This window comes from Lasioglossum baleicum, chromosome 9 (genome assembly GCF_051020765.1).
Source record: "Lasioglossum baleicum chromosome 9, iyLasBale1, whole genome shotgun sequence".
In the NCBI taxonomy this organism is placed as follows: Eukaryota; Metazoa; Arthropoda; class Insecta; order Hymenoptera; family Halictidae; genus Lasioglossum; species Lasioglossum baleicum.
The window spans coordinates 8316445-8342619 of NC_134937.1; the positions used below are offsets into that span (position 1 = coordinate 8316445).

General features: G+C 47.0%; 3 protein-coding genes across 20 annotated transcripts in view; 2 read left to right on the forward strand and 1 right to left on the reverse strand.

Moving 5' to 3' along the window:
* Window positions 1–7002, forward strand: part of LOC143212216 (protein bric-a-brac 1) — a 270719-nt gene extending 263717 nt beyond the window's left edge. For 4 of the 7 annotated variants that reach the window (XM_076430762.1, XM_076430763.1, XM_076430765.1 and 1 more), the window contains 3 exons: window positions 1052–1143; window positions 3182–3421; window positions 3779–7002. In XM_076430762.1, coding sequence (XP_076286877.1) covers window positions 1052–1143; window positions 3182–3421; window positions 3779–4332 — 886 coding nt within the window. In that variant the 3' untranslated portion in view covers window positions 4333–7002. The remainder of the gene's footprint in view (window positions 1–1051; window positions 1144–3181; window positions 3422–3778) is intronic. The other 3 variants (XM_076430764.1, XM_076430767.1, XM_076430768.1) reach the window with 1 other exon arrangement.
* A 5540-nt stretch (window positions 7003–12542) lies between these two features.
* On the reverse strand, window positions 12543–20362 carry Nucb1 (Nucleobindin 1). 10 transcript variants are annotated; one of them, XM_076430822.1, is made up of 11 exons: window positions 20217–20362; window positions 15423–15581; window positions 15243–15350; window positions 14931–15152; window positions 14763–14859; window positions 14594–14670; window positions 14418–14520; window positions 14164–14344; window positions 13942–14101; window positions 13465–13506; window positions 12543–13334 (listed from the first exon to the last, which is right to left on the reverse strand). In XM_076430822.1, exons 2-11 carry the CDS (start codon window positions 15546–15548, stop codon window positions 12819–12821), a joined length of 1632 nt encoding a protein of 543 aa, XP_076286937.1. In that variant the 5' UTR covers window positions 15549–15581; window positions 20217–20362; the 3' UTR covers window positions 12543–12818. The 10 variants fall into 10 exon arrangements, with proteins under 10 accessions (XP_076286937.1, XP_076286933.1, XP_076286929.1 ...); XM_076430818.1 differs by lacking the exon at window positions 20217–20362 and adding an exon at window positions 16566–16690; XM_076430814.1 differs by lacking the exon at window positions 20217–20362 and adding an exon at window positions 16400–16667.
* A 192-nt stretch (window positions 20363–20554) lies between these two features.
* On the forward strand, window positions 20555–26137 carry LOC143212259 (twisted gastrulation protein homolog 1-A). 3 transcript variants are annotated; one of them, XM_076430869.1, is made up of 4 exons: window positions 20555–20891; window positions 23809–24037; window positions 24112–24312; window positions 24395–26137. In XM_076430869.1, the coding sequence occupies exons 2-4, from the start codon at window positions 23815–23817 to the stop codon at window positions 24700–24702; spliced, it is 732 nt and encodes a 243-aa protein (XP_076286984.1). In that variant the 5' UTR covers window positions 20555–20891; window positions 23809–23814; the 3' UTR covers window positions 24703–26137. The 3 variants fall into 3 exon arrangements, with proteins under 3 accessions (XP_076286984.1, XP_076286987.1, XP_076286985.1); XM_076430872.1 differs by lacking the exon at window positions 20555–20891 and adding an exon at window positions 20898–21148; XM_076430870.1 differs by lacking the exon at window positions 20555–20891 and adding an exon at window positions 22945–23161.
* Window positions 26138–26175: the final 38 nt, after the last annotated feature.

Consider the following 26175-nt stretch of genomic DNA (forward strand, 5'->3'; position numbering starts at 1 on the left):
TATTAGATGGATATTTGCGGCGCGACGAGTTCAATTCAACTAAGAAAGTTCATCGGACCGCCTCTGCAATGAAATGCCGAATCTTAAACGATACTGTCGCCGTGTCTGACTTGTCGCGTCGCAGTCGGGGTCTCGGTTAGTCTTGAACACCACGATCCCATCGATCTCCCGAACGTACGAACGGATTAGACACGTTCACGGGTTTGAAACGCGGACGCCGAAGAAGCCCCCGGCTGAATTACTATTTCAGTTTCTCTGGTTATCTCTTTATTCTCGAACCAACTTCCCACGAAAACATACTCCGCGGGTATAAATTTAGTACGGTACGGAACCAGCTTCATTAGCTTCTCAATGAGTAACACATTCTCCGATTATCCTTAACCTTTCCCCGTGCGATGAAGAGCCGGATTCGCGACCAACCGCGAGCCTCGTTCGTCTGTAAAATTTTATTCGTCCGTTATCGATATGTAAACGAAACCTATCAAGGATAAAAAAGTTTTAATCGCGGTCGTTGCGGAGAGAACAACAAACGCAACAACGAAGTGTTTGCGTTTTCATGGTGGTTTTCATGCTGCATTAAAGAAAGGAAAAGGGGCAGTCGCGAGCCATGAAAGATTGGAAAACTATGGGTGGTTCACTCGATTCTGGATTCTCGTTCGCGGTCGTTCGTGGTCGAGGAGAGGCGATCCGGATTGTTTCTGACAAGCCGTGACCGACGGACGTAAATGGGTCAAAACGCGGAAAGGAGGAAAGAATTGCAGGCGTTACAGCTGTCGAGTCGAGCCGAGCTTAGGCGAGTCGAGTCGCGGCCGCCTTAAGAACTTTTTACAGCTCGGTCGTAAAACGCGTATCGCGTACGCGTAATAACGCGTCGCTGTTAAAAGGTTTTTCCCTTTGCGCGAACAAGGGGGCGCGCACGATCAAGGGGAACGTTTCGCGGAACGGGCCCGATAATCTTAACGAGAATCGATCGAGGGAGCGGCCAGGCCGTCCCCGCGGAGGTCAACGAAACCTTCTCGCAAACTAATCACGGTGTTGTTTCTTTTTGCAGGAAATACGACATCCCGTACCCGACGTTCGTCCTCTACGCCAACCGGGTGCACAACATGCTGGGTCCGAGCGCCGACGGCGGGGCCGGTGAGTGTTAGTTGCCATTTTCATTAAACCGTCGCGACACGGCCGTTTCTCGATCATGGATCTAGGGGAAGTGCGGACGCGCAACGAGCTTCCGATCGGGGATGCTTTTATCCGACCCTTCACGGGGCCTCGATCGACGAATCTTTGATACGGGACGCTCCATACTCCATGAGAAAGATGTTTGCGAATTCGCGCGTCGTCCACGACAAACTCGTCTTCGTCTCCACCTTCCCCTTTCGTCGACGTTACAGTTACGTTTTGAACCGCGAACCGAGCTGATAAAACGCTCTCTCGTCGCAGTGTAGTTTCCATCCTCGACGCTTTTTGGCTACCGGAAACATATTCATAGGCTTTTTATTGGCTGCTATGTATTCGATGGAGAACCTTAACCCTTTAGCTACTGGTATGTATTCACAAATGTGTCTGTCTAAACGCAAAACAAAAACAAAGAAACGATGTACAAGTGCTGATATGTAGATTCATTTAGTACTAAGTATTCCTATTATAATTGTACCAAACGACCTGATCTTTTATAATCAATTAGAAGCATCGGTTTACTAAATGACGTGCGAAAAAAATTATAATTTACAAGGTTACATGCAAAAATGAAAATGGGGCTTTTTAGAACTTTTTTATTTAGGCCCTCGATGAAAATTTAAAATATATGTTTTGTAGATCTATGTTAGTTATATACATGCTGAACACTTTATCGAAATCGATTAACGTACACACGAGCTACAAGCGGTTAAAAATGGTGAAAATCGCAGTTTTAGACGACTTTTGATCAGTTTCTGCTTAAAATCCACAGAATCGTGCATCTTTCGATGCGTGTCGTTTTTCCTGCAACATAGATCTACAAAACATATATTTTAAATTTTCATTGAGGGCCCAAATAAAAAAGTTTTAGAAAATCCCTTTTTTATTTTTGCATGTAACCTTGTGAATTATAATTTTTTGGAAAATCTTTTTTGCATATCATTTCGTTAACCAATGCTTCTAATTGATCATAAAAAATCAGGTCGTTTGGTACAACTATGAAAAAGTTATTAGTTTTTAAAAAGTGTACGAATACTTTGTACACCCACTGTATATGTAATGATTTACGTACATAAGAATGTCAAAATTAGAGGGAGTAAACGGGGTAATTACCTCCCCACTTGAATATAATTACACTTATACATTATATAAAAAATACGTTTGCTAAGAAAATTAGTCCCTCTAAGCTTGTGGTCTTATTTCTAAAATAAATAAAAGTCAACAAGCGACCCCCGTTCCCGGCATAATTCATCAAATCGCTTATTGACGACGGTCGTATCTGACGAAAGTTTCGTACCGTCGTCTATTGACGACAGCCGTAGTTAAAGGGTTAATAGCGGAGACTCGTTTTTCCTGGGGAAAAATAGGACTTTTGAGGGTGATCGCGGCCTAGATTGATCTTTTGTCTAGCTCTTTTGATTACTGAAAACCCCATCGCATGTATTATCGAGAAATGAGAAGGCGCATCCCGCACCCTCGCAGTCCTAGAAACGAGTATAGCCCCTTAAGAATAAACGTCGCCGCTCGTTTGACGGCGCAACGCCTGCACTCGAACGGCTTCGGACGTATTCGCATTATTTACTGTTTTAATGGAAGTGCGTGTCTGCTCAACGACGACAGTATCGACATTTTCCTCTTTCCTCCATTTGGTAGTTGCGAATACGTCGATGCTGGTGTAACGTCGTTCAGGCGCTGCGTTGTTTCACGAACGTCGACCTTAATTCGTGGATTGTATTACTCGTTTTACCTTTCAAGATTTCTTGAAGAAAGCACTGTTACAAGCTATACCGGTAGATAAAGCGTCGAAACGCGCTTACCCATTAACCCTTTGCGTCGCGAATAATCATCGTGTTCGGGCGACCGTAAGGGGTTAATGGGACTTAGGAAGAAAACGCGTGTCTCGTGTCCGGGCCGAAATTCGAGAAACGGTGGATCGTCGCGAGTACGTCGCGGTTAAAGCCAACACCAGACATTCAAATACGATTGCTGTTCGTTGTTCGTTGCTCAGATCTCCGGCCGAAGGGAAGAGGTAGGCCGCAAAGGATTCTGCTGGGTGTTTGGCCCGACGAGCACATCCGCGGCGTGATTCGGGCCGTCGTGTTCCGCGACGGCCACTCGCCGCACATCGTTAAGGAAGAGCCGGCCTCCATGTACCCGAGTTTGGCGAATTACGCCGCCTGCAACGGCCCGGAAGGAGCGGTCAGCCCCGGAGCTGCAGCCGCGGCCGCGGTTGCGGCGGTCGCTCAAGGTAACCTGACGTCTGCGTCTCTTTCGCGCTTTCTGCTTTCTACCGTGCCGCCCGCTTCGGGCAAACTATGTATCCCCTCTGTATCGCCTGTGAATTAGTCATCTCTTAATTGACCGAGTAACGCTCCTGCTCCTTCGAAGTTCCGCGGCAAGCGCTGTGCGATACGTGTACCTCGTGCACGAGAAGAGCATCTCGATCGGTTTATATGTTTCGACCTACAAATTTCTCTGTGCCATCTTCTCGAAAACCGGGAGCACGCATCCTCTTTTAACTCTCAAAGAAGCAGAAACGCGAAACATACAGTAGACCCCGAAAGATATAGATTGCGGTTCTAACCGAGAAACGTTTGTGGCTTAGGTCTCCGACACCAGATGTGCAGCATGGTAGCAGCGGCTCACTCGCAGCAGCACGAAATGATGGCGACGAATCTCTCGACGAACCTGTCGACGAACCTGTCGACCAGCCTGTCGTCGAACCTGCAGGCGGCGATGCAGGCCAGTCAGCATCACCACAATAGCAACAACAGCGGTGCCGTGATCGGCAGTAACAACGGTAGCGGAGGTGTCGGAGGTCCTGGTCACGGTCCGGGACCGGGTAACAACGGCAACTCGCCGTTGAATCTTGGCCTGGCCAGTCCAGGATCCGGTGGACCACCGGAAAGCCCGATGGAGAGTCCTCTGGCGAGCCCACTGGGCCCGCTGATGGACCCGGGACACATACCGAGCAGCGTGGAGGTCGGTATCGGCGTCAGCGGAATGACCTACAAGCCGGCGCGAAGTTTCGTCAGCCCGCGGCCGGAGAATCTCTTCCAGGAGGACATCGCGGATCTCGTCAAGAGCTCGCACGGGCTCAAGGACAAGGACAAGATCCCGGTGAAGCTCGAGCCACTGACGGACTCCCGTTGCGAATAGTAAGCCAGAGACTGCCGAGCACGAAAGAGCTAATCGTTGCCGGTTTTCGGACCAGCAGCACGCTCTGGTCCCGCGACAGGCTTTTCCGTCAGCGGCCGGCTCTTTCCGCGCAAGCAACCGAGCAACCGAGCAACCGAGCGCGCTCATCACGGAGAGCGACATGGGACGGATTAGCCGACCCAATCAGAAGAACAACGGGCCGAACTGGCGCGGCGTCGGCCGATTCGTCACCGATCGCGACCGAACCGAGCGACTCTAGCGACGATTCGCTCTCGCAGCGACGCAAAAGTATACCTGTAGCGATCTTGGAAGAGATCGAGGCTTACAATCAAAATGATGCAGAGAAAGGGAGATGGGGATAGAGAGAGAGAGAGAGAGAGGGGGGGGAGAGACGTCGATAGCCGGCGAGAGGGACCGCGAGGATCGCGATCGACGTTCGACAGACCGAAACCAGACCGATGCTCTTTTCTTCCCTCGCGATCTCGGCCGTGGATCGCGATCACCCGCGGTCGGCCTTCGCGCCGTGCGACGATCGACGTGTCTCGCGCGCGACCAGATCGGATTCGGGTCGCGAGTCCATCGGCTCTCGGAAAGTATGCTGTATTCACGGAGAAGAGAGAAGAGCTAGCGAGCAAGCGAGCACCGCGTGGTGGCGCAGGGACACACGCTTAAACTCGAGATTTATATATCCACGCATATACGATAACCGTACGTTTAATGCCAAATGTATAGTAATTGGCGCGCGGCCTCGGGCCAAGGGCCATTATCCGCGCCGCTCGATCGCCGTCCGAATCGGAACGAGTTCGGTACGGTTCGGAACGGTTCGTCGCGTCGACGCGGACTAGATGTTTCAGTTTTTTGATCGAGACGCGGCTCGTCGGGGATCGTCGCGGTTCCGGGCAACGCTAGAAGATCAACGTTCGGTTCGGATTTACTAGAGAGTTAAACAGATCCGATACGATCGCGACTGGAAAGCAGCTCTCACGATCGAGGGACCGCGCGAGCAGCCCGACGAGTCCGAGATGTACAAAATTTGCTTACGAGTGTCTGTCGCACGAGAAAACGACTAAACCCTTTACGGAACGAGAGAGAGAGAGAGAGAGAGAGAGAGAGAGAAAGAGAGAAAGAGAGTGAGAGAGGAGAGAGATGAGCACTGTTCGACTCGAGAGCGAACACCGAAAGGAAACACGCGAAAGAAAGAAAGAAGAAAAAATACCGATTGCTATACTTTATTAAGTGTAATGATTGCCTTCCTGCCATATTTGGGGTATGCCAAGTATAAAAATTATAAGGTTTAGAGATTAGGGAAACGAGGAAATTCATTGAATTTGGAAATGGGAGAACATGTCGATAGAAGTGTGCGAGTGTGCGAGAGCGGCGTGCATCCGTTGTTGTTGCGATCGCGTGCGCGTTGAGAGTCGACGAGAGAGACACTGCTTGCCTGAGAGAAGTTCGCACGAGAGAATGGGACAATGCGTGTGCGCGCGCGCGCGACCGAATGCTTTTGTTTCGGAAAGATCGTGCTATTTTTCAAAATTTTACAATACCGCGCGTACGACTTTTTCGCGAAGGGACCCTCGATCCTCGACAATCTGAGAACGATCGGCATATCGAGTAGCCGGCGAAATCGATTTCTCATCGAGATATCCTCGGACCCCCAACAGCCGCCGAGTCGATCTCGATTCGAATTTCGTTACGGCTACTCCTCGGATCGTTCTTGCCACGGACCGCCGTTCAAAGATATCGTGCGACGTCCACGAGCGAGTTCGTTTCGGGCCTAGCCATCCCAGGGACAGCAAGGGAAAGAGAAAGAAAGGGAGAGTATGTTTGTGTGTGTGCGTGTGGCTGGCTGTGTGAAAGAGAGCGCGTGAGAGAGCATGGGAGAGCACGAGCGAGAGACAGAGAAAGGACAGAGGATGGGGTGGAAGAGGAGCGCGAGTGTGAAAAGGAGAACGGAACTTTCTAAAAACAAAAAAAAGACGATACAAGAAGAGAGGAGGGAGATTTTTAAAGTCGGCACACCGGTTCGATTGACTCTTTGTAAGTATTTAAAAAGTAATTAAAACAAAATAACAATTTTCGAAGTGGCCTTCTGTGAAAGGAAAAGACCATCGCTTTTCGCTTTTGCTCGGAAAACAAAAAAAAAAAGAAGAAAGAAATAAATAAACGGTGCGGATAGGTTCTCGGTCAGTCGTGTTATCCGTTTGTCTAGGGAAATTTTTCGGAAGGACCGTTGTTCTCGCGCCACTCCCCTACCGGAAGCTTTAACGGATTTAATGAGACGGCTCGTAGGAAAGTATTCGCGAGGAGGATCGATTAGCAAGATATATTATTATTATCGGCCATTAGAAAATTAAACAAATTCGTGGGGAAACTTTGAGACGCGTTATTCTTGATACGAAAGATTTTTTTGGGGGGCGTGAACGGGGGATGTGAGAAAAAGAAGAAAGACGTTTTCGGGCGTGTTACGCTCTGTCGGCGAGGGGGAGCACGATTTTATTTTCCGCGTGAATCGGAGCACGAGAGAAACAGAGAACGAGAGCAAGAGAGAACGAGTGTGCGTGTATGTGTGCGTGAGAGAGAGAGAGAGAGAGAGAGAGAGAGAGAGAGAGAGAGAGAGAGAGAGAGAGAGAGAGAGAGAGAGAGAGAGAGAGAGAGAGAGAGAGAGAGGTAGAGGTAGAGAAAGAGAGAGCAAAAAGAGCGAAGAGATAGGAAACAAACGAAAATACGGTAGATCGCGATCTTAAAAGATTTTATTACGATTTAGGCTTAATGTGTTCAACGAGAAGGTAAATTTGAACGAAACCAACGGGCGAGGGTGAAGCGAAAGAAGATATTCGAGAGCCGAAGCGGGCAGATGGAATTGGGAGGGAGTAAAGAGGGAAAAAAATACGAGTTCAAAGAGTAGCGAACGAAATTGCGAGGAAGAATTAGCGGCAAGGGGACAAGGGAGGGTAGGGGGGAGGGATTAGGGGGAGAGCGTGCGAGAGGGAAAGAGAGACCGAGCGAAAGAGTGGGAGAGAGCGAGCGAGAGTGTAAAGGACGGGGCATGTGAACAGGCGAGAATGTGGAAGAGATTAAAATTAATATTGTATAAAAAAAAAGTAGTAAGTGCCTTTCAAAGAAAAAAAAAAAATTAACGTGTCCCGTAGACCGTGACCACTTGTACATGATGAAAAGTCGTTCGAAATTTCGCGTCACCGGATACAACGTTTGCGACTGATACAGAAAGACGAGGAAAAACATAGACGAAGATGAAGACGAACACGAAAAGAGAGACGAAGTATATCGTTTGTGGGGACGTTGCGTAAAATAAAAATTCTTACACAAGATTTCTTCTCAGCGCGACACGCGTGTGAACGCGTTCTCACGCGTTCCGGTGGGTACGTTATAAACATACGCGTACAATTCTCTTCGTCTCGTCTCGAAAAGTCATAACGACGCTGCGCGATTTCTAGGAAGTATTAATAAAGAGCACCACGGTTTAATAGTCGAGGATAGAATCGATGGAGAAGAAAACACTGGGAATATTTTGCGACAAAAACTTTTGGCTTTCCTTTTTCGGACAACGCGGGGTGGGGAGGGAGTTAGGGAAGAGATTTTTCTTCGTCGATTACGCAATGTGTCTACGAATCCTTTTGTGTGTGCGTGCCGAGAGCGAATGTACAGGATCTACATGCAAGAAAGCCGGACAAAATTTCTGTTTCGGATCTAACCACTACCGGTAATACCCTGAATGGCATATTCTCGTAAACGTTTCTTTTGATTCGCTTGTACGAGAGAGATATCGGGCGAGAGAACGCGTGACAGATTGGAAGAGAGAGAGAGAGAGAGAGAGAGAGAGAGAGAGAGAGAGAGAGAGTGTGCGTGTGCGTGTGAGAGGGAGCGAGCTAGAGAGAGAGAGAACGCAGATGAACGTTAAAACGCAGGAGGAGAGGCAAGCGTATGACTTGAATCAGCAGAGGGAACGGATATTTCGAGAAACTTTCGTTTACGCATTTTGATATATATCTGTGAACAGATGAAGAAGAAAAAGAACAAAGATACTTATATTACATACATAAGGTGTAAGTGAACAAAAAAAAAGCATCTAATACGCTATTATTGATATAGGACACAAAGTAAAAGTAAATATATATATGAGACAAAAAAGGTATATATATACATAAATTGATATATTGACGCTATATAAGGTTGCTGCTGGACGCGCGTTTTACTTTGAGGGAGGAAAGGTGAATGCGCAGTTTTTCCGTTCAAACGTCGTCGAGGACGAAACAAAAGTTCACGCGAGGAAGAGATTAAGTTAGACAAAAGTGTAAGGACCCTAGAGTCGAAGATAAAGTAGCTCTTAGAATTTTTATCGAGGCAACGTAAGGACGGACGGGCGTGACGCTAGTATACCACTTTCCAGGAAGAAGAGAGAGAAAGCAAAAAAAAAAGAACGAATGCGTGTGTGTATGTGTGTGTGCGTGCGCGCGAGAGAGAAGAAGAGAAAGAAAGAGAGAGAACGAAAGAAAGAAAACCTGCCCATTTGTCCTCGTGGCTTCTGCGTTTCGCTTGCTTGTCGATCGGTCTCGCGGGTTTTCCGAGCTCTCGATCCACCTTGGAGCGGCTGAGGATCCCGAAAACTCTCCGCGCGCGGGACGGATCGAAGGCTAACGCGATTACGAATCGGAAGTCGCGCGATTGAAGAGAACCGTTCGCGGTTCTCCGCGAGTGCGACGTATCGAGCCGCGAGGTGGGACTACACAGCCGCAGCCATACTTCGACAGCCTGACACTCGAGAATCGAGATTCGTCGTGCGTCGGAGAAAGTAATATTTCCCTGTACATTGCCCACGCGTTCTCGATTACGGTGATGATCAATCGTCCTAAACCAACGAGACCAAAGAAAGTCTCTCGGAGGTGGTTCGCTCTAGATCGAGCACGGATTGCCGCACGGGGCAAACGGGCCAATTCGGGCGATTCTACGGAAAATTTCCGAGGCGATTTGGCTCCGTGGGCAATTCGGAGCGGTCGTCGGTGTCCCCTGACTGGTTCGGAGCGGCATACGACTTTTGCGACATGGACGCAGCGCGCAGCTCGAGTATCGGGCCGTTCGAATATTAAACGCGGCCGATTATTTACAGAAATATCCGACGTTCGTTCCACTTGGACAACCCGCGAGAGACAGGATCTGAAATGTATCACGCACGCGCCGAACTCTTACCTTTATTTTCGCCTTAGCTTCGAGGTGTAACATCGTGTTTATAATTAATGGTCGACCGACATACACAGCCACACACTCGATCCGCTCGAGAAACGGACAGAAGGGAGAGAGAAGGTAAAGGTACCGACGAAACAATCCCACGGCAAAACTGTACGAATAACGCGATAATTTACGACTAGCTTACAGGATGTGTAACACACGTAACGGCGGCATTCATCGGCGGGAGCCAAGGATATAGGCAGAGAGTGAGAGAAAGTGTGAAAGGGAATTTAAAGGGACGTTAATAGCAGCGGAGGAGAAGAAACGAGAGTCGCGCCGTGCAACAGGGGGAGAATCCATCCCCGTGTTTTCCATTTCTCTGCCGCGGTAACGACCGAACCATTCGAGGATAAACACTAGGTGGCATCCTAATTTACAGGAACCAGTAGTCGAGCAATAGAACCGCACATTTTTCAGAACCTGATTATTTAATCGTACACACCCGGTCGCGAGCCGATATTCAATAAAAACACGACACGCGTATCTGAAACTTGTACGGTCATACACACGCGTATAGACGGACACACATACACGCAGAGGACACGCTTACAGAGCTACAATAAATATACACAGGTGCACACGATAGAGAGACGAACATACGCAGTGGCGGCAAGAAGTCGATTAGGTGGAAAGCGATCGATCGCGTACGGTTCTCGCTGTTATGCTTTTCGAAACGATGTATATTTTGTTTAGCCTTTAAAATGTTTAGTTCGATGGGATCGGTTGTTGGTGACCGATTTAAAAATTGGTTTTTAATCGGGATCGAATTGGAAATCCCATCGGACGCGCGTGCTTCTAGCGGATTGTGTACAAAATACTATGCAATAGAAACTTGTTTGTTTACAGCAGACCTATCGCGTGTACCATTGCTTTTATCTGCTCGAATTGCGTGAACGAGATGTAGATGTTAACTCTTAATTTTCGTCCTGTACGATCCCGAACTGTTACCGAACATTCTGTACATGACAAGAAATAATTGTATATAATACTTCGATCGCAATGGTTTATTGTTAATTGCATTACAAAATTGGCTAATTCCGGTTGAAGGAAGGTCGACTCGCGCAGCCGCAAGACTGACAGCGAGAGCCGTGGCTGCACCCAGCCGTGAAAACTTTGAATCTCTCGACGAGGCGAAAGATGTTGCTCGTTCAAGGTCACTCGCGCCACCTAGACCCGTGGTTTGTAATTTCGCCGCGAGCGTGATCTAGCAATGGGTACAGCGGGTACCGCGAGTATATCGAGGGTGGCGCATTTATTGACTTTGGACGTGTAAATCGTTCGGCCTTCGCTCCACGAGCAGCGGATAATAGCTATAGAGGAGGAATGTATTAAAACGATAGCCAGATACAACGGAGAAATGGAACAATCGGAAGAAACGTTGAAGAATATAAACGAAAACCAGGTGACAAAGAAAAGAGACACACTCACACACGGTTGACATTCTGGAGGACAAGTACACTGGAAGAGGTAGACACCATACGTTACGCGACAAGAGACAGACACAACCCAACCGCGCGTTCACTGTAAATAGAGAAAAATGCAACATTAATTATACAAGAAAGTTCATCTTTATTATCGTAACCTTGTAATATATTTATTTGTCCGCTCGTGAAGATACTTTTATCGTAGTTGAATGATAAAACGAGGCCTCTGTTCCGTTTGAATCTGCCGCTGAAGCGCGCCAAAGGGGCATTGGTCGCACATAACGAGAGAAAGAAGAAGAGAGCGAGAGAGAGAGAGAGTGTGAGAGAGAGTGAGAAAGAGAGAGAGAGCGAGAGAGAGAGAGAGGGGCGTAAACGCGTTCTCCGTTTTTTGGTACGATAACAAATATTTTTGAAAACGCTTGCGAATAAAAGTCTGGAGCGCACGCGGCCTCTCCGAGCAATGCCTCGCGAGTATTAGAATGATGAAGATCGGGAAACGTTAGGATCGGGAGAACGAACAAAAAGCTCTCGCGATCGAGGCTGATCGTGGCCGATTTCAGACCAGTTCTTACCTCGAAATTTTTAGCGATTCCGCTTATACACAGGACGTCTCAGCCTCGTTCGCGCGAGGGATCTCCCAGATCGGTGTATTCGTTTCCGCCGCCTGTAATCTCGACGATCGATCCCGTTCGAAATCGTCGATATAAGCGGCCTATTAGAAAGACGCTCGCTGTCCAAGGACGACGACCAGCGCCGAGTTTCTTTGCAGATGGCGATAGTTTATAGTTACTATTTCTTTCTATTTTTACGTTAAACGAAGTATTTCTTTTTGAGTAGATAGTCGAGAATTGATTGAAGAAAACCCGACACACAGGAAACCCATACGCGAATAGTTGCCCGCAAACCAGCAATTTGTACATGTACCCGTGACGAATCGCGATGCGACGTATGCTTTTTCCGTTTCATTCCGAGATGTACCTTGGGGGACACACGTCGAAGCGTTTCGAGAGAGAAAAAGAAAAAAGAATAGTTTTACTTTTGTAGTCACGGATGCAAAGCAAAACCTTGTCAACCATTACAAATTCCTCTTTTATTTATTACCGATTAGCATGTAAGATGACGTTCTACCGACATATGCTATTATTATAAATACACCCTATATATAGTGGAGTAAGCGTTACATTACCTACCTACCTACCTACCTACCTACCTACCAACCAATCCGTGCTTGACGGGTGAACAACAGATGAATCACGCAATCATACATTTAAGTTGCTATTTGGCACGTATACCTAAGTAATATACTAACATAAACAGTATGCAATAATAAATATGAGAAATTAAACACGATCTCTCTTTCACTTGAATCGTTCGATACAACCCCTTTCCTTTGCGTGTTCCGTATCTCGAGGCACGCGATGTTCCGACTATCATTCCCGATAAAAATATGAATTATACACGGGGCCTCGAGGAGATAAATATCCATCGGCGTTTCGGTGTGTGAAAGGTACGTGGCAAAGTCTTTTTTGAACGGTCAGCTTTCCTGGAAACAGTATTTATTTACAGTTGACAATAAATAAATGACTCGATTCCGGCGTCAACACGCAACATTATAACTTTGCATATAATCGTATAAAGATAATAAAATCAATGGGCTGACAAAAGTGACAAAGGCATGGAAGTTGTAAGATAGAGTAGCTTCATAGTTGTCTCCTTCAACACATAACATTCCGCTCCGATCGAATCTCTTCTAAGACTCCCGGGTAGCGTATTGCACCATTCGTTGGTAAACTTTTATCGATGAAAAGTTCACGTTTATGCTTTCCCGACAGCTGGTATATTGTTTCTGTTAATCTCCTGTTGCACTGGAACCTGCGCAAATTGCGAGTTCGGTTGGTTATGCTGTTGCGACGCCACGTTGCTTTGAACATTTTGTGGTATTTGATTGGCGACTATCTGTTGCGGTTGCTGTTGCTGCTGCGGTTGTTGTATATTCGGTGCTTGAACTTGCTGAACTGGGACTTGGCCTTGAGGCTGTTGCTGGATCGGAACTTGTCCTTGAGGCTGTTGCTGGATCGGAACTTGTCCTTGAGGAACTTGTCCTTGAGGCTGTTGCTGGATCGGAACTTGTCCTCGAGGCTGCTGAACCGGAACTTGTCCGGAAACCAATTGCTGACCAGTCATCTGCTGCTGTTGATACTCCTGCTGCTTGAACTGTTGGAACTGTGGTTGGTATTGTCCTGGTGCAGGATTAGGGTACTGTTGTTGATGCTGAAATTGTTGCTGATGCTGAAAATCTTGAGGCGGAACCTGCGCGTACTGCGGCGGGAACTAGAAAACGTTCGGAACAATTGTGTTAGAAAATCAGTAGATTTTAATCAATCGTATTTTATAATCAACAGTTTTTTTCGTGAAACGAGTTTCTAAACAAGGTGTTACTGATAGCACTACAATTACTTACCGGCTCGTGCTGTGCGGGCATACTACCTTGGTGTTCTGGTAGCTAATAACAGCAACAGAAAGTGCACAAGCTAATTATTGTCCATTACAAAAACATCACAAAACTCTGAGCAAAAAACAGGTTGGACGAGTACAAGCGAATAAAAGAACAGACGATGAAATTCTAGATTATTATCGAAAATCTTGGCTAGAATCTATCCCTTCTAAACGACAAAGTATCTACTTGCAGCTATTATTCGATTCTAGAGCTTTTACTATTCGAATATCCAATTACACGAATTCAAATATCCGTGAATCCTTTAGCACTCTATTCTTCTAATTTATTTTTCTGTTCAATTAAAAAACTAGTGATTAGACTATTACATGCGGTTAGCCAAACTTGTATCGTGAAAGCCTCAAAAGTCTCATCGAATCAAAATATTTGCAATTTATCAAAAACTAATCGTTCCTACGATATTTTGTATTTTCGAGTACTCACGATTCCTTGAGCGATCATTCTTTGCATCTCTTGTTGCTTGTGCAGCCTTTCGAACTCTTCGAATTCTTCTTGAGTGAAAATCTGTCCTTCGTCCAGTCCTTCCCATCCCTCGTCTCTTTGAAACTCTGGTTTCTTAGTTTGCTCTAAGAATTCATCATAACTGAAATAATACGGTAAAATAGAAAATCTTGAGCATGATAGATGAGCATTTTCTCTACAAACCTGATGAGCGCATCCTTGTTGAGATCGGCCTCGTTAAATACATGCTCCCTCATCCTTTCCATTTCCTCCATACGTTTCAATAATTCATCTTGCGATGCTCCTTGAGAGTAAAGTTTATCTAATTCTTTTAAAAATAGAGCTTTAACTTCATCTGTATCCCATACTCCGTTACCATCGATATCTAAACGACAAATTATACATATTATTTCTCATCCATGCAAAACGTAAAATAATAATTAATGATTTTACAGTACCGTGCATGTAGAAGAATGTTTTAGGATTAAAATTCTCAGTTTCCATGTGATCCTGTTTCTCCCATACGTCTTCTAATTGCTGTTTACTACCTGGATGATGCACCTGTGAATGCAACATATAGTTGAAAATAAATCAATTTGAGAAAAAATTATGCAAACTCTTACGCTCAACTTACAGGCTCGTGCTTTTTATGTTTCTCTTTTAGTGCTTTCAGTTCCTGCTCATATTTTTCTCGTTCTACCTCATTCATATCTGCGCGAGAACATGAATATTAAAAATATCAGAAGGAAAGCATTATTTGAAGAAATAAAATTATGTGGAAGAGATTCAACTTGTAGCATTACGTTCCAATTTTTTCTGTTCCTCGTATTTCAATTCCATTTCGTGTTTTTTGAATTCTTCTCTCCGTTTGTAATCAGTCTCTGTTAAATCTTTCGAAATCTACAACAGATATATCAGCGACCGTATTATTCTTGTCTGTCATTTAAAATTGATTATACGATCGACGTTACCTTGGCAATTAATTTCTTCAGATCATATATCTCAAATGTACGTGTATTCGTATGATCCACGTGACCGGCTATCTTCATGTGACCGGTATCCAACCCATTTCTCAACTCCTGCTCTTTCGCAGCGAGGTGTCTCAATCTTTCCAGTTCCTTTCTTTTGATCTCGTCTAGTCTGGTTCTAACATTGTGACTTACGAATTGTAGTTGGTCTGCTATTTTTCCTGACTAATAAAAAGGTGCGTTTACTCATGACGAAAATCGTAAGCTTCTTCTCTGCATCTTTCTCCCAACAAAATTGCTAGAACGATGGCTTACACGTATGTCCGCTTCAGATGCTTCCTTCACCTTCGCTCGGAAGTCTTGATCGTTTTCCAATACCTGAAGCACTTCCATCAGGTATCGATGGTACTCCAGATCGTCCTCCTACGCGAACAATAGATGCTGTAATTTCTTTTCTGGTGCTTTTTTTCTAATTTTCAATTTATAGAATCATACCGTTCCTTCTGGATTTTCGATTTCATTTTCACTGTCGTGACCTGCATCCTTTTTCTGATTAACGGGTGGCCCAACAACATATTGCACCGCTATACAAGCCAAAGCGAGCAACAGTAAGGTCCGCATTTCTCAGACCGAAATGCACAGTGTCCACAACAACTAAAACAGATAATACACATTATAGTGAGAATTATAATTTAACAAAGTAAACATATGTTAAACTAGAGTATAACGATTAGTCTTCTGCGATTTTCACGCTGGTGAAGCAGATAGAGAAAACTGTCTATAAACCGCGATTCCACTTTCACTGTAGCACCGAACAGGAAAAAGAACAAAATTCGTAAACGCGGAAATGCGATTACACGTACATCGTTGTGAGATGTCGAATACGTGTCAACGATTGCTCAGCTGACGGACCGATAACAATATCGGAGACACGCGAAACACGAATCGTTTACTCCACGTTGGTGAGCACTCGGTATTAAACGATTACCGTGTAACCGCGAAAGCCTTCCTCGCGAAAGGGAAACTGAATCCGGAGCTTTAATGAAAAAGCGATGAATGTCCACGAATTCGACGCCGAACTGACCGCGAACGAGGTCACGTAGAAAAAGGTACATATACAGAACGAATTCCTCTTAATATCGCGGGTTTTACCGTTACGTGGATCGAGCTCGGTGAAAGTGGCGGAGATGTAACAAATTTTCACTGAGTGCAACAGAAGACTGACCGACGTTCTCGCCTCTCGAATCTAACCAATGAAAGTTCGCGGGACTTCCGAGTATGTAACCAGACCCCCGTCTAAATCCGCGTGACTGAAACTCAGGCTTGTACTTGCCACTATAGCGGGAAGATAACGAGACTATATAAAGACACGCCGATACGTGTATGCACTTGTTGTTCGAACCGTGTAACTGCGACTGAACAAGATCGAGACGCAGGAATTTGTTTTCAAGATTTGTTTCTCTGACGTGTACCTCCGCAGCGAAATTTTCACCAACACGAAAAAAGATCCATGGGATTTCCCCACTCGATGCTCGCAATAGATAATTGTCTGACGTCACGGCTGTCGATAGAAATTTCAAAAGACACAGTCGAGCTGATAAACGGGAACACGAGAGATTAATATGGAGTTATTGGTACCGGTCAGTACAGATTGGTACTGAATTATTCACGATACATATTCGGTCTCGTTGCTCGGCATCGCGTGCAATCGCGTGCTTGCGTGGTGTTGCGTGGTCTCACTCTCACCTCTCTCTCACCCTCACCTCACCTCGCGGTCCGCGACGTTCACGGTTCACCGTCTTCCTGCTAGATGGCGCCAGAAACACGGTCTGGCGCGAAATTCAATTAATCAAAGCTTCTTTTTTCGTACATCGTCATTTATCAGTTTATCAAGACGAAATTCAGGAATTTTCATTCCGTGTGATCGGTTAATAGTCCTTGGAATCCGTTTTTCGTTACGAAATTGAATTTAATTACATTCAATTTTTTCTGCCTCGACCATAAAAGATGCAGGACTGATTCTTCCGTAAAATGGTTCCATAGACAACGGTGTACTTTTTTATAACATTTAAATGTGATTAAACGATGTTGAAAGAGTTTAGACATCAACAATGTATAAAAAGTAAAATAGTTACAGTACTCGGCTTGGCGAGATTTGTTGAAACGATGATGGAACCTAATTTAGATTAAATATCGACGTTCCGATACCAGCAAAAGTTAAAATTATGATAAATACAATTCAGTGCAATTGACGAGTTAACTCGCCTCCTTCGGTTAACGGACCAAATTGCCTGAAAATGTATAATTTAATACGTTCCAGCCCGGTCGACGAATATTCGTTTTGTTCGATTACAAGTCACCTTTGATCCTTGATCAACGTTATTGCGCGTTAATTAACGGATTTAATGTAAACTGATTTGATCCTGTTAAACGTAGGATATTTACGATATTCCGTGTATGCGGTTTCACGCGTAATTTCGTCCCTTCGAACAAGATGACGTTTCATTTGTTCGGCACGTGCTCTACCGTAATTGCATAAATGTTGCTGCGCGTAATAATTGCGAAATGGAACACGGATTCGTCGTCGCGTACCAATGAATTAGATACCGACGTAGAATCGTCCTAAGAAAAATCTTTAAAAACCGTTCACGTATACCGACGTTTCCATTTGCGTGGCCAGGAAAAAATCAGGCAAGCCAACGAGCGCATAAATTCATCGAGTACTATTAAAAAACATGGAACAATGCGTTTTGCCGTCCGCGAATGGAATCGACAAAAATTTTTCCGCGCCAAGTGCCAAGTCAAAGACGTCAACTATTTGTCCGATAGGTGTTTCCACGGTTTCACCTTGGCGAAATCTAAACAGGAGGTGAAAGGATCGAATGCATGCATACATCGGAATAGGGTATATGCAACCATAACCACGCCCATGACCGATCGAAACGCGCCGTGCAACAAATTATGGCATAAACAACTGCTCGAGCAATTTAATCAACGTTCTCGAAACATCGCGATGCGTGCTCCGTTCGCTGTGGCAACGGCTGCGACGATCATACTTTTTTCATTTCTATCAGAGTAATACATATATGCCGAACTAATTTCTAAAGCGAAGAAAGTCATTCAATCCCTCGATGCAAAACCAAAAGAATCTCGATGAAAAAGCGCAAGCAGGAAGCACGCGTGTCAACGAAGCCACGCGGTAAAATCGTAAAAAAGAAACTGGCGACGACGCAAACAAGAGTACTGCACGTGCACCTGGAATGCGTAATCGAGGAGACAAACACGCGAAAAGCGTCGCGTGACTCGGTAAACGAGGAAGATCGATTGACTGGTCGGGAATCTGGCTTCGCTGCATTTTGAAACGTTAAGACCGTGTTTACCTTGGCGAGGCGCGGCTCGATGTTACCGGTGTACCACGAATTTCGATATTTTTACGAGTTGTTGTTTTACTCACGGGAGCTAAAAAGTCTGAGGAATGCCAGTCGAGAGTCCGTCGTAATTTATTGGACGATACGCTCGCGTCGGAAAGGGCGCGAACGATAAACCGGTGAAAAGAGGCTCGCTCGAAGGGCCCTGTCCGTGCTCCGGAAATGCTATAATCGCGGTCCCGCGCGCGCGGCTTTCAACTTTTAACACGGTAAAATGGCAGGGGAGTGCTCGTGAGCGTTCGCGGCCACCCCGGCGAACGTTCGAGGACCCGTGAAGCTTCGAATTCCTCGAACGGTCATTAGGACAAAAGTATACCTGTGTCGACGACGATCCTTCGTGGACCTGTTGTCCTCGGACAATGCCCAGCCCGACAAGTGTTTTCGTATCTGATTGACCCATCTTTGGACGGAACACTCCGACAAACGGCTAATTTTTCTTCCAGCTAACGACCTTCGTATACCTGGCCTATCCTATTCCCCGCCCCTCGGCCACCTTTGTCTTTTCGATTTTGTCTCTGTCTCTCGAGAAACACTCCCGTAGGACTGCAGAGTCACGCGTGCACGTCGGGAACGAGTTCTTCTCGATCTCTTACTTATTCTCGGTCCGCCATTCTCCACGCTGCCAATCAAATCCGATTCAGACATTATCTATCCGAAGCCGGCATTTCCAGGCGATTATCAAACCCGCCCGATCGAGGCTGCCAAATATGTATTTCAGGATTCTGAACATTCAAGGTGCTGCATCGAGCAATTTAAAACATTACGCGCAAACAATATCGCAAATTATGGTTCCTCTAGCGAAATTTCTGGCAGATTTTCGCACTCCCATTTCTATCGAACGTGTTGGAAAGAACGGGCAACGTATCGGCCGCGACCCTCGGCCACGAAAAACGGGTTCCAGGGAGTCGTCGCGTCCGGCGGTATGAAAAAAATTCTCGGTACACGCCCGAGATATGACGGAAGCAGCTAAATACTTAAACGCTCGAAACTCCAGGCTTAAATGCCGTTGATTGCAGTAGGAGGGAAATGAGAGGTTGCACGACGGACTCGTGTCTCGTGGCAGCCGAGCGTTGTTACAAGTTACAAGACGGTCGCTCCGAAGTTGTACCGGTTCGAGTCCTTCCTCGAATAGACGGAATGGACGATCGCGCGGCCCAATTCCCGATCCGAAACTCCCACCACGTAATCATCGAAATATCTTCGGATACCCCCAACGATTATCCGCTGGCAAAATGGCGAAAGGTAGACCGTGTGTAGAAGATTGTATCGAGATGGTTCGCGCTGCGTTTCCCCTTTCCACGCATCTCGAAATTACCATCAGAATCGCTATTCCTACGTTTCTCGCTATCATCGTGGTTTCGATCGTTTATCATGGCTTCGAGAGAAACGTACCCTAAGGGATGACCAAACGCATGGCCGAAGAATACGCGCGGCGCAAGAGGAAACCGAGAAAGAAGGGTCGAAGGAGGTGGGGTGAGGAGGCTGGAAGAGTCGGGGAGTCAGAGAAACGGGTAAAGGGCAGTAGAAGTCGAAGAAAAGAGGAGGGGAGAGAAAAGGAGAAGGAGCGGGACCGGGACGAGGCGGAGAGGCCGCGCGGGACAGGTAAAAACAAAAAGTCGGGAAAAAATTGAAAACCAGTCTCGCGCGGTTGGTAGATCGGAGTCTAGCAGACTGCGAACGGACTCGGTCTCTTCTCCTTTTCCACCACCATCGCTATCAGCAACCACCACCACCAGCAGCAGCGTCTTCGGCAACGACTTACGGTGTTACGGTGTAACAACTACGCTGCTGCTGCAGAAGCAGCACCGACTCACTTAGCTACCATCGCCAACACCTCTTTTTCCTCCTCCACCTCGTTCACCTCTTTCCCTTTCCGCTTCGGTCCGTTTCTCTCGGTCCACGTCCTTCCTTAATTCAGTCCAATGAGAGCCGCTCTTCGATTCGTCGCACCCGTCACAGATCTCTCTCCGCGCGTCGATTTTCAGAGGATACCGCTCGATTCTGTTGTGCGTTGGCTCGGTCCCCTCCGCGAGCTAGCTGCGAGCTGCCAGCCGCGGTTCCCGCTGGTTCTCTCGCCTGCCTCTCGCCAGCCTCTCGTCCTCACCTCCGCCACCAGCGCAACCTCCGCCTCAACCTCCACCTCCGTCGCGCCAGGCAGACTCGAGACGATCGGAATTTCGCGAACCGGTTCCTCCGCGGACACCAGCTACGCCAGAACAGATTCTGTGCTCGGAGAAAGTGTCTATTCGGACAGTGTTGGCCAGTGTCAGCCAGTGCTAAAACCCTCGCGACGTGCCCGGGATACAACGTAACACGGTGCACGCAGGACGATCCAGCGAACATTCGACCAGAGAGAGACTCGTCGTCGTCGTCGTTCCTACAGTCGGGATATACACCTCACGGAGGAAATATGTCTCGCAATAGTTGCAACGCGAACCGGTTGCGCGCTCTTAAAATAGTTCTCCGCTTAGCATAGGTTTACCGCTTTACCCGCTTACGCCGTTCACTCGCTGAAACACGTCGCAGGACTAACAAGGTAACTATCAATCGATCACCGCCAACGTGCGGACATCCTCTTCCGGCGATCCACCGATCGGAGAACAGTTATTCCCAGATTTTCTGGCGATCATCTAGCATCGCGAGTCGCTCGCGGTAACTGCGCCTCGAATCGACCGAGATTTCCTGATGCACCGCGGTGCATCGTGAAACGTTTTCGAATCCCCGGTGCCCACGAGGTGTTTCGCGATCGGAACGTGAGTGCTGCGACGCTGGAGAACCGCCCGACGATGTGCGGTACAGTTGAAAAGTTTCTGGAATGCTTGTTCTTTGGAATTTTGCTTACATTGATACAGAGGGTAGCGAAAAGCGCCACTAATATCTATGTGTGAGAGAAATTCGGTTTGGGGTTTTTTAAGAACGTCGAACGCGATTAGCGATCGAACATGAAGCATGGGAATGCGTCGCTCTGTATCCGGCGACGTTCCGCGACAATTATGGACCGATAAAACTTCGTGTGCCAGTTTCTTGGGACTCTTCGTGCCGCGCCGTTTCCGAAGAAACGTCTATCTTGTCTCTCGCACACATCCACGGTCGGCCATTTTACGATTTATCAGGGGACCCCCCTTTCTATTGCTTCCAAGAACGAGCAATAGACCGGGCCGTTCAAGCAATCGGCGCGAACGGTTGACCGTTCACGCGACGAATGAATTGTACTGTTCGAACGACCGTTCGCTTTTAGATTGACTTAATCGTTGGTCGTAAACCATTCGAGTGCAAAACAGTCGATGAAACTTCCCGAGGAGAGCAAAGCCGCTCTTCAACTCCTCGCGCTACGATTTCCTTTGCATCTGCAACGAATAGAATCTCTTTGCCGTTTATAACTTCCTAGAAGCGTTAATGAATTAAACGTTATTTCGATTGGACTCGACATTATTAGATTATAGGGCAATGGAAAATTTCGATGGAATCAAAGCTCGCAGTGACCGAGAAGAAAATCCGAGAAAATTGGAAAGATAAGGAGGTCGAGAGCGTTTACTGCGACGCAATCGAACTCGATTTTCCTTTGAAACGAAGATAGAAAATGGGGAAGATGAGTCGAGGCGGTCGAGGTGGGAGACAAGAGAGAGAGAAAGAGATTCGAAAGCCCTCGGCCACAGGCCACAGGCGAACATAGGTGCCTTCTACGAAGTCGATTGCCGTTTGTTATTGAAGCTATTCCATCGCCTCGGGCCAGAACAAGGCGAGGCAAGCCGGCTGCGAGCAGCACGTTTGTCCCTGGACGACGATCGCGATCGTTTACATTTCAATGCAAACTGGAATTCATCTAAAACTGCTGGCTCTCTCGGTCTCTCGCAGCGCCACGCGAGACACCTCCATCGTGATTCCTTCGGTGCATAGGACATCCGCGCGGCATTTCAATTAGTCGCTTCGAGGAATAAAAATTGCAGTGCTCGACGCCGCGTGTTCTCGCTCCGACGAAGTCTCTCTCTCTCTCTCTCACTCGACTCTCGACGAATGAAACGAAAAATCCAGCCGCCGTGTTCTTCGCTCGAGAGTTCAATCGTATTCAATGAACTTTTTCGATTTCTGAGAATGCAAAGCAGCTGCGCGCAATCGCGTAACTCGAGCTCGCAGTTTCGCGAGGCGTTCGCCCATTTACGACGAGCATGATCGCGGTTCGATGAACCACCTATGAATAGAACTTTCTCGAAAGATCGGTGCCCGCGTCGCATCCACCTGTTGCGACTTCTCGATAATCGCGACCGACTCCCGTTCGTCGAACTCGCTAAGGGTGCATGACTAACGAACTGTTGAAGAATCTGTTAAGAAACTCTTAGGCGTGGACATCATGGCCTTGCAAAAATTATGAAATAATATCCAACATTCTAAAAATCTTGGTATCCTAAATTATTCGTAAACGTGCCTGCACAAATACTGCCAAAGCAATCCAACCGGAAAATAACCGCTGACTTCAACTGTTCAATGGTAGCTCGTTAAGGGCAAGTTGATAGAGTGGCGCTTGCCGAGGGTTGCGCCCGGGACAAAGAGACAAGGGATCAACGATTACCCGGACGAAATCGAGGTAAAACCGATCCGAGTCCATCCGTTTACGACGGTACCTTCTCAAACGCAAAAGTGGGGACAGCGCCACGGTGTGAAAAACGAGGCTCGGGCTTTCGATCCTGTTAGTCGGTGGAAACACGGTCGAGGATAAGCGCCGGACGAAAAGTCGCTCGGGAACACGCAGATTTGGAATTTTCCTGACCTGTCCTACTCTGTTCTGTTCAGTTTAGGCTCGCTTTCGAGGTAACACTCGCGATTTTTTCGCAAATCGGCGCCGCGTAACGGGTCATTGGACCGGAATTCCTTTCCGATAATCATTCACTTGAAATATCGTGGGAAGCGCGATTATGCGGGATAAAAATAGTCGGTTAATCGGCACGTTCGAAACCTATAATTATTGCGCGCGCGCCATCGTTTAGCATCGGATTATCGCTCCGCTCTTCTTTCCTCGTTGGAACAGTGCTTTTCCTAGATCGGTAGTTTCCTTCCAAACTTCGCCCGCGGCGGTGTCGAGTATCACTCGATGAAAGGTGTCGTATTATTTTCGACTCTGCAGAAAGTGCATCTCAAAGTATCGGAGATCGATCGCTGTCCAAAGAGAAGATCGCGGTGACGCGAGGAGACGGCTGTGCGAAGGCTTGTGTGGATTCGAAATTCGTTCTTTTGGCCACGTCCCTCTCTTAACAACATCCCGTCTCGCGTTCATGCATATTCTTAATAACCTTAATCGAGCTTCATGGTCGTAATCAACGCGATTCACGGTCCTCCTGCTGCTTCGCGCGCCGTCCGCAGGAACCCGTGAGAATTCAACTCGCGAGACTGTCCCGGTACTCTTCTCTCGTTGTACCGTGACCTTTCGTTTGATTTCGGTGATCGTTTTTCTTTCGCAGAGCATCATGACGAGTTGGAGGAGAACGCTGATCGCGGGTATCGTCGGGATCTTGTTCGCGGTGGCTGCGAGGAACTACACCGAAGCCTGCAACGAGGCGATCTGCGCCAGCGTGGTTAGCAAGTGCATGCTCACGCAGAGCTGCAAATGCGATCTAGTCACCTGTGCCTGCTGCAAGGAATGCTTCTCCTGTCTCAGCTACCTGTACGACGAGTGTTGCTCGTGCGTTGGTGAGTACATCTTCGAAAAGTATTCGTCATGGCGTCAGTTTCACCGGATTGATACCGGATCTCGTTGCTCGCAGACCTCTGTCCGAAACCGAACATCACGGACAACCCGTTGAGCAAAAAATCGCACGTGGAGGACTTCAACGAGCCGATGCCTGGTCTCTTCCAAGCCCTGACCGCCGAACCGGACCCGCACGAGCGCTGGCTCACGTTCACGTTTCCGGTGGACTTCGACATGTCCCTGTTCACGCCGAAGCACGAAGTGAAGTACCATATGCGTGAGTATCGCTGACAAAGAAATGTATTCGAGTCGCGCGAGTAGATCTTACGACCAACTGTTCGATCTGTTGCGTTTTATAGAGACCACCGACGAGGAAGCTCATCCCCTGAAGCCGAACGTGATGACGGTAAACTGCACGGTGGTGTTTATGGCGCAGTGCAATTCGTGGAACAAGTGTCGCGGAGCCTGTCAGAGCATGGGGGCCACCAGTTACAGATGGTTCCACGATGGCTGCTGCGAATGCATAGGCGACACTTGCATCAACTACGGGATCAACGAGTCCAGGTGCATACACTGTCCGAAGGACAAAGAGGACGACGAGCTGAAGGAACAGTACGATGATTACGGCCAGGACGACGATGACCTCGGGGACGAAGTGTTAGACTAACGGGCGCCCCTGCGACCAAATAACATTCTCTCTTGCGTTCCTCGAAGCGGGCTGTACTGTGCTTGTGCCTACGTGTGCTGTGCGTGCGTTCCCGGTGGCGAGACTTTCACGGCAAAGACTCGCGATTCTTCTTCCCGCGCAGGAGTTGTGCAGTGTACAATAAATCAATGACGTTCTCGCGGTATTAACTTTTAAAGGATAAACGAGACGAACAATTCTCCCTTGAAAAGGGATCCGGTCGTTAGGTAACGTAATTGAAAGGATCACGGTCCATATGGCTTAAAGCCATTGACTGTTTACGTCCGTATTTATCCGACCAAGCCGATATGCGATGGTCGGATCGAAGTGGCCTTGCGAACTGACTGGTTTACAACGTGGCTGTTGCGACATCGATCTTCAAATGAGTGAAATGCGCGAAACCGGGGAATCTCCTCGCGCGACGGCTTCAAATTAATGACCGTACGTTAAAACGTTGCACAACGCGATCGAATAATTCATTTATTACTATTTCTCACGAAGAACAGTAAACGAAGAATTATTCCATCGCGTGACCTCCCTGATTCTGTGCAATTTGAAATGTTTGTTCGTATGGTCAATAATTTACGAGTCATTTTTCGGTCTTTGAGTCGTGGAGATTCACCCTGTATAGGGTGTTTGACGCGCATGCTAAATTGTTAACCGCCCTTGCTTTATAATGAATTTCACAATTAGTGCGATTAGATCTGCTTTGTCGTTAATAATTCTCCGAAAGATAAAATAACATTTGTATGTCGCGAAGCAAGGGATCAATACCGTTGCACTTTGTTTCTTATAAATTGTCGAACACCCGGTACGCGTGAGCGGTCCTATGCCGTCGAATTTTTAGTACTCGTCCGTGCCATATGAATAGAATCGTACATTTATAAAATTGTTCTTGGTCCCCGACGCGTGCTATGCCTGCTGATCTTGTCGTTTACGCGCGGTAAACGTTGTCTGTGTATTGAATCTTTGGTTGCTTCTCGAAATGTGGAGAGAACAAGCGGGAGCATGCTTGTCGATGGTGTACATAGAAATAATCAGGTCGGAGGAAATGCGATATGATACGATATGGTTTAATACTGCACTTGATTACGCCAATGTACAACACGGAGACAATGCGAAGGATCGAACAGGTATATTCTCGAAGTAATGTGCAATTCATGCGGTTAAATGTAAATAAAACTATTAGTATACGTATAGATACTTAAAACTGCGGGTACCGTTAAAGCTTGATGAACAGTGATTATCCCGAGATCGAAAGACCACTAGAAAAATAACGACGAGAGCGATCGTTCCCCCGAGGAATTGTGAACAGACTAGAGAGGGGACATCGGATCGATATCAAATAATCATTCGTGGCTAGACTAGTGTAAATAATTCTTTCTCAAAATCGTTACAATAAAGTTTTATAAATAGACCCACTTTGTGGTATTATTCCGCCCCCGAATGATTATG

Coding starts and splice junctions, on each gene's coding strand:
- Nucb1 (XM_076430822.1), bottom strand. CDS start 15,548: ATGCGGACCTTACTGTTGCTCGCTTTGGCTTGTATAGCGGTGCAATAT. Junction 14,345..14,417: donor AACATTCTTCTACATGCACG/GTACTGTAAAAT, acceptor TTTGTCGTTTAG/ATATCGATGGTAACGGAGTA. Junction 13,507..13,941: donor GAATGATCGCTCAAGGAATC/GTGAGTACTCGA, acceptor TGCTGTTATTAG/CTACCAGAACACCAAGGTAG.
- LOC143212259 (XM_076430869.1), top strand. CDS start 23,815: ATGACGAGTTGGAGGAGAACGCTGATCGCGGGTATCGTCGGGATCTTG. Junction 24,038..24,111: donor CGAGTGTTGCTCGTGCGTTG/GTGAGTACATCT, acceptor CGTTGCTCGCAG/ACCTCTGTCCGAAACCGAAC. Junction 24,313..24,394: donor CGAAGTGAAGTACCATATGC/GTGAGTATCGCT, acceptor TGCGTTTTATAG/AGACCACCGACGAGGAAGCT.